The sequence below is a fragment of the Phasianus colchicus genome, chromosome 5 (assembly GCF_987193195.1).
Source record: "Phasianus colchicus chromosome 5, bPhaCol1.hap1.1, whole genome shotgun sequence".
In the NCBI taxonomy this organism is placed as follows: domain Eukaryota; kingdom Metazoa; phylum Chordata; class Aves; order Galliformes; family Phasianidae; genus Phasianus; species Phasianus colchicus.
In genome coordinates this window covers 29,310,968-29,329,552 of record NC_143440.1, presented here as the reverse complement: position 1 = coordinate 29,329,552, position 18,585 = coordinate 29,310,968, and the positions used below count along the sequence as shown (strand labels likewise).

Here is an 18,585-nt window from a genome sequence, read left to right as displayed (position 1 = left end):
TGAGTGAGGATCCACACTCTGCACCTTTGCAGCTGTGGTCCGAGGACACAAAAAGGCTTCTGGAAGGTTTCAGCATCCATGCCCAAGGCCTTTCTGCACAGTGGGGAGCTGTAGAGATCAGGGCCCTCCTATGCAGTGCAGTTCCTACACAGTGTCTGCTCTGCTTCATCGTGCACTGTGTGCTCCTACAGCACTGAAGTAAGGACAGCTGCTTGGTTTTGGTGAGAGATGTTTACAAGGTCTCACTTGCAAAATTTTTTCCTTAAGTGACTAGTTACCAACAGGAAAATGGCTAAGCCAAAACCAGGAAGGAGTCAACTGCCCCATTTCCAGCATGGTGGGTGAGGAAAGATTAAAAGGAATTAAATGAACAAAACCAGGCATCTCAGTCATGATAAACAGTGCTCTCTTTGCCAATCACCACAGAAGTACTAATTAGACATGTTCTGTAAGACCCAGGTGAACTGGGACTCAATTTGTGGTACAATTCGAGACAGCAGCAGGTTCAGACCTTGAAGCTAGGGTGTGGGAACCTGCAGTGCATATAATGTAAAAGACAGAGTTTTGGATATTCACTGAACCCTACATAAAAACAGTAAGTTTTGTGTCCCCGTATTTAAAAAAGAAAACAAAAAAAAAGTGAATAGATACCAGCATTAATGCCAGTGGGGTCGGCTTGCAGTGTCCTGCTCAGCAGAGCAATCCACAGTCCCCATTTATGCAATCAAACATCCTAGCTCAGATTTCCCAGGAACAGGGGCTGCAGCTCCTCAGTCATCAGGGCAGTAGTTAGGAAGGCAAATGGAGAAGGTAGAGCTCCCTGCTTTATTGGGCTCTGTGTGAATGCCAAGGCACTGGCATATGTAAGTGCCACTGGAACAGGAACACTGGCTATAGGGAAGTAGGACTGGCTGGTTGCTCCATGTATTGTGTCGGGGGCACCACTTTGAACCAACAGCCAACTCTACCAAAAACATAATAAAGATGCCCGTAGCTAGAGAGGAAAGAGAGAAAGAAAAAAAGGTTTGGACATTAGCAACGGCACCAGGTGTGCTCTGTGGAGGGAGCTTGGGATCCTGCGATACCTTCTGGGCTCCTGAGAAGGCGTGGTAGAAGCTAGAAACATAGGTCATGATGGCTTTCTCGTCAGGACGGGCAGTTCCAACAATGTCTGTCAAAAAAAACCTCACGTTAAGAGCATAATCAACTGATGGAAGGAATGAAAAGGAAGGGGAGAACCACAACTGTCCAGGAGGCCTGCTGGAGTATATGCTTGTCATAGCAACTCTGGAGAGATTCCCAGCCTTCCCCAGAAGCTATGTCTCTCTCAGAAGTCAGGATCACCCCACCCTCAAGAAATAATTGCTTCTGGTGTCTGGCCAAGCTAATGCAGTCATATGTCAGCATGTCTCAAATCAGAGCACATCCCTGTCCTGAGAATATTACTGCAAATGTTTGGTTGAATCAATCCAAACTAGCAACAAGTTGGCATGGTTTTTTATAGATGTATTATACTGCAATTCCTTCATGAAGTTCTTCAGGAAAGATCCTTTCTCTCTTCCATTCAGTGCCCTCATCCTCCATTTCAACACAATGATGATTTTAATTTCAAAATGCCCTTCCATTAGTTCCAGGAGAAACTCAACACCTCCAGAGATCAGAATTAATTGTGTAGGGGAATGTGTATTAGCCTCAGTCTGTGAGTGAGGAGACTGATCAAGAAAGAGCAGTCGGAGCTCTTGTAAGTAACCTTCATCATCACTGTTAGACTTGCGGAGATCTGAAGCTAGATACACTTATTTTGGGGATGGCTTTAATTCTACAGAATAGCAGGAAATGCTCCAGTCTACTCCAGAAACCTCATGATCTTTTGTGATCTCAACAGAAAGAGAGTAGGGAAAGCAATTCGTTCTTGGGGATGGAAAACACTGCCTAAGAATATGAACATCCTGACTATTGAAATACACGTTGATTGGGTTCAGTCATCTTTATCCCATCTTTCTCCTTTGTTCCTCTCTCTCCTTTAAAAAAAATCCTTTAATTGCTTTTCCTGTCCAAACCAAACCTGAAATACAGCCTCTACCATTGAAATCAGCTGGCTTCAGATGAACAGCTCCCAAACCAGTGAATTATTTTAGGCTGCTGTTTATACTTCAGAGTTTACAGTCTTTAAAGTCTATTGCCAAGTCGGTCCTAACAAGGTTCAGAGAAGTAATACTTGCTGTCCCAGGTGGTCTCCGGGAAGCTGTCACAGTCAGTAGCAAAAGCACCTCTGAAATACATGGATTTCTCCCATGGCCTCAGTTAGTGAGGGATCTTCAGGCTCAACACGTTCAAGTAGTCAAGAAATGGTTTATAAAACTTGTATTACACTCCCAAAAGGAAAGTCAACAGCAGCAGTCAGAAAAACCTCAGAAAGGAAAAAATTCTGGAGGCAAAAGGAACACAGTCCTACACCATACATTATCACTGTATTATTTCTGATTCTTGAAAGGAAACACTTTAGTCAGCTGTGGACACAGCCAGGTGTTACTCATCTCTTCCTAATGAATCATCCCCAGGTTAAAATCTCCAAAGGTACCAAACTGAGACAACTGAGGGGCACAGAAGGAAGAGGGAAGCAGAACACATGATTATTCCATTGTAACTTTTTTCCCATACATTTAGTAAGTAATGATGGAAGGAGCACTCTGGTTACGGAATTCTTGTGCAATACAAATCTACCCAAAATAAATGGGAAATTCCCTGAGAAAAAGCAAGTTAACACCCACTGCATGTACTTTACCTTCTGCATCCAGCATCTTGGGGATATCCAGATATTTTTCAGCTACATCAAAGGCTGTGTTGAGATTAGTGAGAGGATCATCCTGAGAAAGAAACAGAGCCACAGAATCAGCACCAACTCATAACAAGGTTCTCTCAACTCATAACATTTCTCTCAAGACAGAGCAATTGTGCTTGATTTAATTCAGGTAACTCAGCTGTCCAGACAAAATTACATCTCCCCATGTAGCAGGATGAAATAATTAACTTTCTTTGGAAAGCAGAGCCTGGAGACATCATGATAACATAGAATCTTTGCACTCACAATGAGAAAGAATAATACACTTTGTCTTGAACCTAGTTTAAAGTTACATTAGCTTCACATCACACAGATAGTAAATGGCCATATCACACATTTAGATCTCATGCTTACATTAGGTTTTCATCTCCCATTTTAAAGAACTGCAGAGCAGCATATCTGCTAGAACATCTAAGCAACACTAAAATAGTAACAACATCTGCAATGTGTGCTGTCCTTAGCTAGTGCACAGTTTGTTGAACACCAGTTGAGTGGGAGGAAGAAAAATGTTTTAACAAATCTCTACAAAATAAATACAAAAGTACCCATTTTGTCTGCGTAGTAGTTTTCTCCCTCCCTATGCACTGCACAGGACTTGCCATTTCCCTAGTGTTTTCTATTTCTCTCTATATAAGCCTTCTGCTGTTGCAGATGCACTTCAGATACAGACATCAATACACAGTAATCAAATTCTAAACAAAGTTGAGTGTGACATGAGTCATATGACAAAGGTAAGTGGATTTTAGAGAGCTGAACAAGAGAATGTGAAATACAGATGTCACTGGAAATGAAAGACCTCTGCAAATTGCTCCCAGCATTCAAACATAACTATCAGCAACAAGACATTTAATAACTAGTATGAGACCCTCGCACAAGCCTGATTCCTATAGTCATTCTGAAATTCCATGGATGACAAAGGACATTTCACTTCTCATTTCTACTTTTGAGGGAAGTGGCTCCTGCTGGAGAGGAGCTGTTCCCAAACTGCTTCCATTTAGTCACCATGTTTGCTAAGAGGATTTCAGGAGAGAGGAAGGATGGAATGTCTCCCTCTACACTGTCATTTGTGACAAACAAAATGAGTTCTGTCTTAAAAATTAGAAAATAAAAAGTATAATCTTCTTATATAAACCTTCTTTCTAAACTAGCATATGCATTCTGTTTCTTTTCTATTTGAGAGTACGTGCCTTCATTTAGCACTGACTTGGAAGATTCAGCTGTGCCTGAATTTCAGTCAATAGGAAACTATTTGAACCAGGCAACATGAAACATGAAGTTAGGCAGGCCTGGGCAGACAGAGTGTGGGCATGCAGGAAGGTTTCTTTAAGGCCCGGTAGCCCTTAGATTAGAGCTTCATGAAACTAGGAAGTCAAACCCTTCTGAAAAGCAGTTCGTTGCAGCAGGTCCCCAAGAATTAATGCATGCTTTAGGTTGGCTTCCCATAACTATTCATGTTCATTTGGATGAATGTCTCTAGGAGACAGCAATGTTTCACCTACCAAAGGAAACCACAGGCAAAGGCCATCCAAACAAACACAACCACTGATTCATGCTTAGTCCACTGGGACAAGTCAATATTAAGTGAGAAAATGTTGCACACTGTGATGAGACCAGCAGCTGTCACACATGATAAAAAGCCATCATTCCTCAGCATCACATAGAATTTGATCTCTGTACAGTATCCTTTCAGTAGTGACTTCACCAGACATATCTAAATCCACCTTTTCAAACCTTATTGTGTAGGAGATTATTACATATCCTCCAGCCATAAGAAACCACTCTGTGCAATGGAATTACAGACACTGGCACCAGTTCAACATCAGCATACTTGTCTTCTGCACAAGCTGTGGAGAAACCACTAAGAATCCAAAGAATAACCAAACCCCTTATCTAAGGAGCTGAGACTAACCGGAATATAACATACCCTCTTAGTACATATAGACAAGCCCTTAGCTCCATTTAGCCTTAGAGGAAGGAAAAATAACTGCCTTTCTTTCACTCAAGTGAAATCTTCCCACAGTCCACGTGCCATTTTCTGCTTCTGTAGCAATGTCATCACCACTTATTTAATTTCAACCCATGCCAACCATGATTCCATAACATTACTAACCCCCCTGAGAGGGTACCTAGTATTACTAACCTATACTCTTAGCACAGCCCCATCTGTGCAAGCTGCCTGAGGAGCGGTCAGCCTCTCCTAGAGGAAAGGGAGGAGCAAGCTCATTGCAGATAGCTTTCCTATCAGTCTGCAAGAAACAACACCAGGAGCAATGTTGCCAAAGGTTAAAAAGAAATTGTAAGCTGAAAGTTGGGAGAGGTTTCCTGATGGGAAAACTTACTGGTCTTGGGCACTCCCAGAGGAAGGGCTGGAAGTCTTAATGTGTGGGAAACTGAAGACTCACCTAGATGATGCCAGCTGACTTCTATTTCATATGTAAGAAAGATGTGTGATCACATAGTCTCTTGAGAAATTAAGCTAAAGATAATGCTACTGAAAGCAAGCTACCTAAGGCCAAGACTTGCTCAGAGATAAGCAGAGATCTAAGCCTGAGCAAAGCCCTGTTACCTGTGGGAATAACTTCCCCCACAGGGACTGTGGAGCTGCTCATCACAAAAGTGATGTTCTTTGCTGCAAGACATAGGTTTCCCTGTGGCCTGCCCAAGCCTCAAACAGGTTCTTGAGCCCAGGGAATTCCTCTGAACACCACTACTTTCAATTCCACACTATTGTACACCAGCTATTCATTATTTCAAATTCCACCTTTCAGTCAACTTCCTGCAAAGAGGGAAAGATAAGTGAAGACTGTAGCAGTCTAGGCTTTGCAGAGCAGCACTCCAGCACCATAGTAGCAGGCACCTCTTAGTGACCCAAAGGAAGCAGAGCAAAAAAAAAAAAAAAAAAAAGCAGAATCACTCATCCCTATTCCTTTCACAGCCCAAGCACTAAGATGGGGTTCTCCAGAGGTTCCCAGGCTGCCTACATGAACACAGAAATAGAGACAAGGAGACACGAAGAGGAGAAGTAACTTGGAGGCTGTCGCTTGGTCAACCAACAACCAGGAAAGATATAGCTTTCCGTATAAGAATTATGTTGTTTTAACAGTGGCAGACTGCAACCTCGCTCTGAATAAATGCATGTTCGCTGCTTTTGCTGACTAAGGACAACCACAGCTCCTCCTCTTTGAGCACAACCCTAACTCACATGAGGAGTCATTTCTCCTCCTCCAGCTAGTCCCAAGTCCCCTCAGCACACAAGGTTGCCATGGCAATTATTGCAGTGTGATTAAAAAAAAGAAATCTTCTATTAACTAGCATTCAGGAAAGGAGATGGAGGAAAATCAAGAGAGTGTCAGCACTTCTTATATCTGGCAGAGCTGAAGACATTGGAAAAAAAATCCTGTTAGTATAATTCATGTCTTCAGAAACACCTATACAAAATGCATCCAGCAGCAATACATAGTCCACATTTCTAGATGGACTGCAGTACATGGCGGTGTTTGAGCCACCATCCAACTGCAATCAGAGCTAAAGGCTAGGCTCTGAGCTAAGTTCTTCCCAGCTGTTTGCAGAAGACTTTAGTTCTGTAGAGTTATCAAACATGCATTTAATGTCATGCCTTTAAAGCAAACTAGACAGAACAAAAATAAAAATGATACAGTAAGTCAGAAGACTACAGGAGGCAGAAGGAGCTTGATGAAGAATGTGATAAAGGCAAGCGGAGCACAAACAGTGCCAGTTCCCTTTACCTTACTCCAAGGAGGACAAATCTCCTCCCATCAATATTGATTTTAATTAGGAGAGTTACATTCTCTTTCAGCTTAAAAGGCCTACAGATAAAATGACAAAAAACCTTCAATTTTCTTTCCTTCATTCTAGTTTTGCTCAGCCTTGGCTTAGGACTTTGTTGGTAATGGACAGCATCATGGCATTTACCCCATTGGGTTTGTCAAACATTGCTTAGCTGCTTTTATTTTCCAAAGATCAGTGGTGCTGTTTATGTAAACACATAGAGCCTTTCCACGTCGTTTATTCATCACATACTGACTCCAGACACTAAAATTGATCAGATAATATAATTAACTGCTCTGCAAGATAGTAAAGATCTAAAAGGTTATTGAAAAGCAGATCAGGCATTGTATAATTCATTGCCTCAAGGATGCAGCTAATTTGATTAAACCATTTACATATTGTCCATTTGCACAGTGATTCAAGAGCCCAGATCTATTAGTGATGGGATTCTACGCTTATTTCCCTATCTAGTTTAGAGCATGACTGCACTTCATAACAGCCAGCCCACAAGATCCAATGCCCAGGTGTATCAGCATCAGTAATGCTCTTGCTGACATTTCACTAGGCTTGTGTGCACAGATACAGTAAAAACAGGACCTAAGCAAACAGTGGGAATGCAAGAAGGATATGAATCCAGTTTGCTCTGCTGTCTCTAGGTTGGGTCTGCTAGCAAAACAAAGTGCTGAACACTTATTCTCATCATTCACTGAACAGTCTTGTTTCCAAGACACACAGGAGACAAACTTTGGAGCAATTAGCTGCTGTGTTTCCAATGGCAATTTGTAAAATAAAACTGAGTGTTCAGGCAAATGCTTTTCCAGTGCTTGGCATCTACATGCCAAGAGACATCCAGCACTGCAGATGGCTCAGTGCTAAGCTGGAAGCATGGGACAAGCATCCAGTGAGGGTACCTCACTGAACTTTTGCACTTGATCACCACATAACCAGTCTCAATCCAGTTCTTCTTAGAAAAATTAAGTCTGATCTGACTTGCAAGGCTGTGACGTTAGTGCAGAATTAGATTCCCATTTGAGTGACTGAATTCAGCTGTTTTTGCTAATCAGCTGCGAATGGAGCACGTGCAGTTCATTTAAGGCAGTCTGAAAGCAAGGAAAGTCAAGCAGGCAGCTCATTAAGTTCACGCTTCACTAAGAAGTCTGAATGTTCTGATTCATCCCTCCTTCCTCCCTCCTAGTCCTGCAACAGCCAGCTTATGCTGAAGTTCTCCAATTATCTGCTTATCAAGCTAATTGTTCTCCCTCTTTATTTACACAGGCCAAGCATTTGATACGACAAACAAATTGAGCTGTACCTTTCGTAGCTTCCCGTAATCAATGAGCTCCGGACGATGTCTGTGAATTAAAGCGCAGAAACCAAGGCCATCTTTCCAACTGTGAGAGAGACAGAAGAGAGCAAAATGAGAAGGCTCAGCCAGGGAGAGACATGGTGATGGGCAGGAGCATGAAGGAAGACACCTGGATGATTAATCACAGCTTAGTTTCTAGCTAGCAGTATCTCTCTAAGTGCTGGAAAGGATTTCTTTCAAACCCTACAATAATCTGCTGCAATTAGGACTTGCCCTTTGCACTGTCACCTCCTTTATGCCAGCTCTCTGCTCTGAATGTCTACTATAATGGGGAACATGCAAGACCAGGTACAGAGCTTGAAAAAAGGGAAAGGCAGACTGAGGAGGAGGGGAATGACTTCTGATGGCTATAACCAGCACTATACAAGCCAATGCTTTGCCTCCCAGCCTACTCTGGACTTTTGAGAAGAATTGGAACCAGAATTTCTCATTTCAATTAGTAAGATTGTTTCTTACAATTTACTGAACCTAAAGACTTCATCAACTAATCTGGGACGTGAGACATTGATCCCCTTGATTTTCTCAGAGGCATTTGTGCACTCAGATATAAGTCTTACAGCAAGTCCATAGCAAGGTTCACTACAGCACTGACTGATGTGGACAGAACTTAAGCTCTCAAAAAAATGCATTACATCTAAATGATTCATCAGTTCTCCAAGATGTCCTGGCAAAAGCACTGTTACACAGAATCTTCACTAAACACCTGCCAGTTTATAAATATTAAGAGCAGAACAAGAAAATCTCTCATCCCTTCCCAACTCTATTACTCTAAAAAGTTTCTGATTAAATAAGGGCTCACAAGGGCCTTACTTCAATGCTTCTAAGGTAAAAGCAGTCTTGCTTAGACTGTTACATATACGATGCTTTCAGAGGACTTCATGCTCTCGAGTTTACAAAAGCAGAACTTGTAACTGGAATAGGGAATTGGGATGTTGGTACTTGGATCCTCCTCTGCTTTTAATTTCCTACGTGTCTCTCTGGACTTCTTCATTACTAGATCTCTCGAAGAAATGCAGTTGCATCAGGAACATTGTTGAATGTAGCAAAAAGACATCTGAAAATAACACAGATGGCAAATCTGAGTTCTTGTCTGTTCTCACCTGATATGGAAGTTTTGGATGTTTACATTTTTGTAGGGGGCTGTCTTCCTCTGACACCATAACAAAAGTCCTTCTTTAGCAGATGTCTCTAAAGAAAGAAAAAATGCACACCAATCAATCCATTTTCTCAGAAAGCAAGAGTTGCTGAAGCATATGCTGGATACGACCAACTTCTCTTTAGGAGAGACAGCACTGAATCACACTTTATTTAACTTCATTTGTCAGAAAATTCCTTGATGAAGAGTCTACTGAAACACTGATGCTATTGTTATTTTCTGAAGGAGGTTCTGTAATAAAGAAATAGTGTTTTGAGATTAGATTTCTAAAATTTGTAAAAGAAGGGTCAATTTTCAGTGCAAGTCCTTGCATCAGCCTGAAAAAATAACAATAGATTCCATTATCAAAGTTGACTTTCCTGCTTAGCCATCTTTTTGAGCTTCTCCTAAATTATCTTTCAAGAAGAGAAGCTGAAAAACTCTTCTCAGCATATCTGAGCCTGGTCAGAAATGCCAATGAGACCACAATGGCAGCTCCCAGGAATCTCCCAGTGACATATGTACAAGCACATTCTGAGCTTTTTAAGTGGCAAAGCCATGTGGCAACCCCAGCTTTTTGTTGCTTTTGTTGGGAAGAACTGAGATTTACCTTCAACTGAGATATCCTGAATGGCAAAGCGAAGGATGATGGTCCAGATCATTCCAAGAGTCATTTTAACATTGCCATCCACAATTTCTAGAGGGGAGAAGAAAAAAAAAAAAAGGGAGAGAATTAAGAAATAGAAGGCATCAAGTTACAAATGCAAATCCCAGTAAAATGGAAGCACTGGGAAACCTTCCCCTTTGCAGAAGTGAAAACCAGAATTCCAGCTAAATTTGTTCTTCTGTGCCTCCCCAGGTACTCCGATGGTGCAGCACAGTCTTGTGCAGCAGTACTCACTAATTACATTGGCTCTCCTGCATTTACTACTGAAAAACAGCCACTGACACAGAAATAAGGATCAATCTATAGCAGTATATTTCACCTCAAGAGCTGTTTTTGTAGCGTGAACAAAATAAAATCAATAAATATCAAATTTTTATTTCAAACAAACCTAAACGGTCCAGATCCTGTGTAGGACCTCTTTCAGACATGTAATTGCCAAAAGACACAAAAGAGCATTTCTCAAAATAAATGCATCATGCTTGAAGAGGAAGCAAAGACTCATGCTGATCAGGGAATATTATAAACTAAGATGTCAAGCAAATTGTGTTTTATTGTTCACTGGGCTCTGCAATATAACTCATTCAGGGTCAACAAGCCTGGAGGCTTTAGAAAGCAACTGCTTGCACATATGAGGTATAAAGGGATAAAGGATAAAGGTTCTAGAGAAGGTGCTGGGTGGATACTGGCCCAGAAGGGGATTTCTACTGCATGCAGATGAGCACCAAACAGCCCAAACTGCAAGCAGCTGCAGCTGGGTCTCAAGAGCTGATCCTCAAAAAAATCTGTGCAGATGATATTTATTCAGGTTACAGAATTTACAGTCTACCAGTTTTTTCAAAGGGTGAAAATGACTTAGCTATCCTCTCCTAGCCATTCTCTGATAGTTTCCTGAGCAGCTGGTTACAAAGGTGCATTCAGTAAGAAAAGGGTTAGAAGTAACCTACTGTTTGAGCTAGAATAAAGCAAGTCCTAACAGCATAGCCAGAGACCATTTTTGTAGTACTGTACACACCTCTGTGAACTGCTTCCATTAAGCAGAAACACATCATGTGCTGGGGCAAGCAGTAATGTGTGGCAAAGGCTGCCCTCCATTTGGATTCTGTCATAAAAATAATAATATTTGAGATTTTCTAGTTAAGTTGCCTTGTGATTTTGTGATGCTTGTAGTGTAATTTCCAGTGTAAACTGGAAGGATAATTTCTGCTGTGCTTTGATATACATCTGCATTAGGGATTTACAAGTTTCAAGGATATAAAACTAGACATGCTAGCTTGTACTACTCCAGCACACCTCTGTGTCCACTTGTTCTTGCACTTACAGCTTGGTGGGGCATTGGTTTGCTCAATAGGAACTGGCCAACAAACTTTTCACTGCAGTACGAAAGAACCACAGTTATCTCTGGCATGAAAAATTATGTTTACTTGTTGATAAATTTTCTAAAAAATGATTTTTTTACAGGTATTTTGAGGTCAGGGAGTTGTATTCTGGATCGATGTAAGGACATATCAGTGATGGTGAGTATATTCAGTCCTGCACTTTTTGCATTCTCAATCCCTCCCATGAAGCACCACAATCAGCATTACAAAAAATCCTTACTATTGCTAAAAATACCCGAGTTAGCACAGCTAAAATATAAAAGAAAGCGTCCGTGTTTTCACCTTTTTTTGTTCAAGTGTGGAGATGTAAAAACAAATAAACAAATAAAAAACAACACTTGTAAAAACCACAGCCATTGGCAGGAGGACCCTAGAGTCTATTTGAGATCTGAAAATAAATTTATCTTTTTCTTTTAATGGACTAGATTAAAATCTGATGGCAACACTTCAATGCCGAAAATGGTTTATGAACACTAATATATCAATCAGTGAGCTGGAACAGGTAATTGATATTACTGTTCCATGTATTTTAATTGGAAATAAAGGTCAAGACACACAAAACCAGATGGTGTTAAGTTGCCAGTGTGGCATTAGAACTCAGCACAATGCTCTAGTCATGTTCTCAAATTCCCATTTTTATAAACTCAGTTGGTGGAGTTAAGGTGGAAAGTATCCCTTCTCCTTCAGTCCTCTTCTTCCCAAAATTCATTTCAAAAGAAAGATGTCTGCTCCCTGCTCCCATGTCAGTTTCTCCCTTGGCACTGTACCAAGTCAAAGCTGCTCTGGAAGAAGCCCAAAGTATTCCCACCATTTCATCTCTACAGATCACTTTGTTTTTTTCTTGACAAATAGAAAACTCACCATCTACCAAGCAGACAGTGATGCAAGTAAGATACAAGATGAGTGATCCACCCTGGGTTGCAGTTTTAACCTACCACATTATCCTATGTCCTTGTCTTCCTTTTTGTCTCTTTTTTTTTCTCTTTTAAATAGAGTTGACATAATTGTTATTCTTTGTTAGAAGCAGGCAAGTATTTCTCATTTCCAGAGCAAAAAAACTTCTCCCAGCAACCTGGTTACACAAAATAACCAGCTTGTTCAGAAAGAGCCAAGTGCTCTTTGGCCCTGACTCATTCAGTTTCCCATCCTTGTATTCCTCAATGACAACCTGTTTTTCCTGAGGATTCATTCAATACCCTTTGGCTGGTGCCAGTCTCTTTCTAATACAATGAATACAAGAAGCAAAAGTGAAAAACAGGTTTGCACGGAGCCACCTGCTTCCTGGTGATGACAAGAAAGAAATTCCACAGAAACTGTTAAATGTTGAACTTAACGCTACAAAGTTGGAACAGTCTAATGCTTGTTAAATTGAAGATATTCTCTTTGTTCCCTCTGATGTAAGCAACACTCAGTTAACATAAGAGTAGTTCAAGTATGCCATTTAAAAGCTAATAGACAGAATCTTCTGCTTGATTGCTTTCTAAGCACTCTTCCGATGCGGGACCTTTGCAAACATGCTCTGAGTTTCCTCGGCCAACAGCAGCAGTAAACACACATTATTAATGTGATCTACATTCAACTTGGGGGGTGGATTGGTGCTGGCTAAAGTTGATAAGGCATCTGCATCCACTGGAAGGAAATTTCTTGCATCAGTGAACACGCTTCCACCCAGCCCCTCCTATTGCTTCAGAGATCACAAACAAAATATGCAAAAATTATAGTACTCTCATCCATTTGTTTGACAGCCAATTAAGGGCCTGACAAATATTCACTCCTTAGGAGAAAGACTGGCTTGCTACATAGATGTGACTTATAAAATGCCACTTCAAATCCATGAATTCATTTTGAAAAATACAAAAAGGACCAGGCTTACTTTTCTTCTGCTGGCCTGAGCAGTTAGCATAATGCCACAGAAACTAATAACCCCAACTGTAGCTAAAACTGAATTGTCCATAAGAGCACAGCACTTGGCTACCCCATGGAACAAAGGAGTTGCAGAGAATCAACTATGGTTTGGACAGTGTTAGGATTTCGGAATTAAAGATATGTTGCTAGGGATGGTCCAGCCAGATTCCTGACAGCTTTCCAGCATTAATGATGGAAGTGTGCCTTTCAGCTCCCTAATTGTGAGTGGGCAGGAGATGGGGGCAAATATAAAGCTATGTTTCACTCACTGACACGGAGAGACCTTATTTTCCCTTCCTTTCCACTGCCAGATGTATGCTTGCTCTGCCCAGTTGTTCAGGAAGTGTTTTGCTCAGCTGAGATTTCTGGAATCTTTATGCTTTATTTCTCCTTTCACTTATGCAGGTGAGAAGAGGGATCAGCAGTTATCTCTATGTTAAACTGAGCTACGTCTGTATAAGAAATCAGTAACTTTCTATGCAGATTAGAGGTGCAAATAAAACAGTCTCAAGGTCAAATACTTAACCTATTCAATCTAGTAAATCCCTGGAGCATTTGATCCTAGTATGGAATTGATTACAGCAAAAGATAGCTCTTGAGATATCAGATGAAAAAGAGATCTAAAAGCAGATGAAGAAATATTTGAGAGCTGCACCATTGAGGCTAGACCATTCCCTGATCCTGGTTTACACAGATCTGCTGTACACCACAACTGCTGTAAAAAGCAGCTCTTAAGCCTCAATGCTTATTCTGTTTGCTCAGTTCACTTAGTGTGGCCATGGAACATGTCCCACACACATTCTGCGTGTAAGAAACCCTCTTCTACTCTGGTTCTCATCCATTACAACAAAGCTGCAAAGCTTGGCTTGTAAGCAGCATAGAGGGATCTTCAAATGTAAGAGAAATACCATGGAAACATTTTCTCTGGCTTTAACTCTGGTTAACCATGGTTTTGCAAGGCTTAAGTTGACACAAGAGTCTCCCAATGGAATTCTTTCTTTCTGGTGCTTATGTTTTAACTTCAAAAAGAGAAAAAAGAAAAGGAGAGAGGAAAAGTAGAACATAGATGGCCAATGCCATTTATCTAGTGTATACAGAGAACTCTGGCTGGACTGCAGACCTTTCACACAAAACTGCTGTCTGGCAGATAGACACCCAGTGATGGAGGAAGTGCCCTCGAGGTGAAGAGTGTACTGGCCTAGCCAATACCCTCATGCTGCCACAAGATGCTAGTTTTCCCATAGGGGAGAAAACTTCCTAGATCAGTCCTGCCTGCCTGAGGCATTTACAGCTCATTTTCTTGGCACAATGTTATGACTGCCTCGTTGACTTTTACTTTCTACTTTGCTACTATGCAATGTCTTCTTAAAGCCTGAATATTATACCTTAGCATTCACGCTCAAGGAAGGCTTGTAATTCCTTCAGTGGATGGAGCTACTGCCATTCTGTTCAAAGCAAAAATCCATTTTCACAGCTGATGTGTAATTTACCAGGTATGCAGCACTTGGATGGAGCACTTGGATGGAGTGGGCAGAAGCCCTGCTGCAGGCTTATGCCTCCTGCTGACAGCCAGAGCAGACTGGGCTTAGCTCAGGAGCAAAGGCAGATACTGGGCTGGGGCCCTCTTTGGAATCACGCTCGCACAGCTTGAGCTTGTATCAAAGTGCTCTGTATAAACACCAAAACTTAACATCAGTCCAAATTTCAGTGCTGACAAAAGCCAATTCATCAAGGTGATCTATTAAAAGCCAGGTCTTTTATGGGGTGTAAGGAAACCCGTATTTGGTTCACCTCACATTTGCATGGTTGCATCGGGACAAAAGAGAGGCAGGAAGGTTTGGCAGAGCAGATGAGATCACAGTTTAGACTAAACTAAATCATGGTGGCTATCACAAAACTGCACCTCAGAGACTATTTTTGAACAGGATAACTGCTATGAGTCAGTACTGAGTAATGGGGCCCTGGAGATCATTGGTCACAGAGCCTTTTACTTGTAAGTGATTTGTAAGTTCTGGAAGGGTAGTCATAGCTGATTCAGGAGAAGAAAAATCCAGGGGAAGTAGAGGAAAAAGGCCAACTAGTGCCAAGGAAACGAGAACCAGAAAAGAAAGAAAAAGGCATCAGAGCAGTGCAGATAGATTTTACACATGTTCTAGGCTCCCAGAAGGATACAAATGTCTGTCCAAGATCCAGATGACAGTTGTCTTCTCTTAAGGCAGGAGACCTACATCTTCACGTCCAACTTCTAGTTACAAAGGGGTGTCATATTGATATGGAATACTAAATCAAGACACTGGACACATCTTGTAAGGGCACAAAATAACCATACCTGTGCTTCTGTGCTTACATAAACAGTACTCAGGGAAAGCAACACCCTAACTTGCTGTTGTGAGAAAAGGTGAGAAAACTGAAGGGAAGTTCTGCATGCAAGTTATACCAAATTATTTCTCTCTTACATTCATCTCTTAAATGCCAGACACTGTAAAAAAGTGTCTCTGCAAATTATTCTGAAGCCTTCATAACATTACAACTTTAAGCTAGGGTAAATGGAGTAAGGTAAACACAAACACCTCCAGGGGCTGAGGTATTCTGCCTGATCTCATACAGAACTAGTGGACCACAGATGACCCCAAGAGTGTGCCCAGGAGGCCAGATCTCAGGACAACACACCAACATTGTGCTGATCTGCTGGACTATAAACAGACAGATCTCGGCCTTGTAGTCCTACAGCTCTGACAGAAGATGAGTGCTCATCCAGAACTGTACTATGGGCTCATTTCCTGGCTGTCAAGAGTTTCTATGGAGAAACCATGCATTTCCATCTGTAAGATGGAGATAACAAACCACCTCATTTTCCATGGTCACTGTGAAGGCAAACATTGAAAACCACAGAAGCAGAGTGTCCCCACAGCAACAGAGACAAAAGGAGTCCAAAGGCAGAATTCAGACGAAGGTCTAGAGCAAAGGAAAATGAGTGTCATAAAAACACAGTCCAGGTAAGATTACTAATTGCTAAGGTTTATAGAAGTCAGAGCAAACTACCTTACCAGCCCGCAAGCCTATCTGAGTCTTGCAATATCTCTGAAAACACCTGTCATCTTTGCCAGAAAGGCAAAAATCTTGCACAATTCCATGCTGTACAATCAATCTGCAAGTTTATTCTGAGGGCATCCCCAGTGCTGCCCACAGTGACCTCTGCACAACAGTACACAGGCTTCCAGCCATAGCACTCACATTTCTAGAATGCACAAGAAAAAGCCTGGACACGCTAACAGCTGAAGTTTCTGGGATCCTTTACCTGTGTTGGTGACTGGCCTTAGCTTTGACCTATGAGATGCCCTACAGCAAAAGGGGATCTTTCCCAGCAGCTCTGCAACAAGCTAAGTATAAGCAGCTGCTCTATTTCAATTGAGAAAAAAACATCCTGATGAAAGCTGTTTTCCATGAGTCGTGAGAACCAGGAGAAAAGAAGGAAAAAAAAGACCAAAAAAGGCCAGGAGGGAATTAAGTTTCGCAGCCGGTTGCAACCTACCAAAGATCCAACATGTCCTTTTCTACTGCCATGGTTCATTTTACAAGAACATGGTAGAGCATAGAGCTCTCTGGGCACAGCTTGGACCCACACAAATTAGCTGGCTTCTTTACCTTCTGCTCCAATTGATACTAGTTTGACTCCTTTGCTGGCAATGAAATCCAAGGCCTTGTTCACGTTGGATATTTTGTGCACTCGCATTTTGCCTCTCTCAGGCTTAGCCAAACGTTCACCTAAGAAGAAAAGAGAAAAAAAAAATATTAGAAAACAACTCTGAAGCCTCTCCTCTCTTATGGATGTTTTCCCATCCTGGTGCCACCTACTGCTCAGAAGGGCACAGGGTAGACTTCCCTGCATCTTTTTTTTACATTACTGCTAAGCACCCCCAGGAAGAAGCAGATTCCAGATAAATTCATAATTAAGGACTTGTCAACACTAAATCCTTTCCACTGGAGGATTGTGTCAGAGGTGTCAAAGTGTTATAGAAATCTTTCAAAACCACACCAAGCCCAGCATTGAAAAATTAACCTCTGCACCATTAACCACAGATAGTGGTGCCTGGAAAGGAAGTTAACTTCTCCTCCTCATGAAGACAAGTGAGCAGCTCATGTCCAGTGATAACAACATGCAGTTTATAAATCAAATCTCTTTTCCTCAGAATTCCCTACTGTCAAATACTAGGATGAGTTTATGCCTCGCTTTCTTCTCCCCAGCCAGGATACAGACCTTACATCTCTCTAGTCTTTGCACCAAGTGGTCATAAATGCACCTACTAGGAAATAAAAATCAGTTCTGCAGTGAGCAGCTTTATAAGGACCATCACCTCTATTCCTTTCCACTAAATGCATTCAATGTATTTCTAACTCTTTGTCATGCTTTCGTACACAACAGTATGCATTTTAAATGCTTACAATGAGGCAGAGAAAGAAGCAGCGTAGCTCTGGGATAACAGAGTGAATCTCAGAGCACACACCAGATCTTTACTGGAACTATGCTGGAAAACTTGGAAAAGCACTTTCTTGACCTTCTTTATTTAAAAGAGCTGCATGAAGTGAAGTTGTGCCCTTCTTGATTGGCTGCCTGCAACTGCTCTCATGGCCTGCTTTTGCTCATGCTAACCTAATACTGAGGGCAGGCAAATTAAAGCACAGACAAGTGGGCTTTTCAGTGGAATCTCTACAGGAAATATAGACAGGACATCAGGAGGCACCTATATGTGACCCACATAACCAGAAATCAAACAAAGCAGCTCAGGTTTCAGATCAAGGCTTCAGAATACAACAAACAAACAAAATGCAAGGTTTTGCATTCTGAAAAAGAAGGTATGGAATAATTAAAAAGAGATCAAATGGGCAAGTTCAGGCAAGTAATGACTCAGATCCAATTCCAAGAGCCTCCTGCTATATCCTGAGCATGAATATTTAAATCAACGTGAGCTGACTCAGAAGCTTTATTGGAGGTTTACGGGTGAGAAAGAAAAGTATTTTTTGAGCTCTTTTTTTTTCATATTAAAGTGGATGGCTTGTTTCCTAACAAAGTAGTGAAGAAACTACAAGGGAGAAAAACAGATTATCACCACAGCAATGTCCTTGAAAAGAAAGAAGTCTGGAAAAGAAAATCCTTTATTACTGTAGGCTGGTGTCAGGCTTAAGGATAAAACCAGATTCACTTTCAAAATGACATAATTTAAGTAAAAAGATGTATTTACAGTACTAGCTCCTTCTTAGGATTAAAAAAATCTCCTTCACTTTAATGGACCATCAAGTACACGTCATGGTGCGTTGCTTTCTTTTTCCATCTGGATAATGTCAGTCATTGTAAACTGAAGTGGAAGCACTTTTTGTGACAGCTTCACAATGTCATTTTTACAAATGTAGTTTCAGAAAAGACTGAAGCTGATTTATGCTGCCAAACATCAACAAATGGTTCGAGTCAGCTAAAAAATAACTGTTTTCTTTAACTGATGTGACTGC

General features: G+C 41.3%; 1 protein-coding gene across 6 annotated transcripts in view; it reads right to left on the bottom strand.

Annotated features, from left to right (window-relative positions):
• ACTN1 (actinin alpha 1) overlaps positions 1-18,585 on the bottom strand; it is an 80,548-nt gene that overhangs the window by 23,486 nt on the left and 38,477 nt on the right. For 3 of the 6 annotated variants that reach the window (XM_031593669.2, XM_031593668.2, XM_031593667.2), the window contains exons 3-8: positions 16,726-16,845; positions 9,743-9,829; positions 9,098-9,185; positions 7,944-8,022; positions 2,786-2,867; positions 1,086-1,171 (exon numbers count right to left, since the gene is read on the bottom strand). In XM_031593669.2, coding sequence (XP_031449529.1) covers positions 1,086-1,171; positions 2,786-2,867; positions 7,944-8,022; positions 9,098-9,185; positions 9,743-9,829; positions 16,726-16,845 — 542 coding nt within the window. The remainder of the gene's footprint in view (positions 1-1,085; positions 1,172-2,785; positions 2,868-7,943; positions 8,023-9,097; positions 9,186-9,742; positions 9,830-16,725; positions 16,846-18,585) is intronic. The other 3 variants (XM_090141152.1, XM_090141151.1, XM_031593670.2) reach the window with 1 other exon arrangement.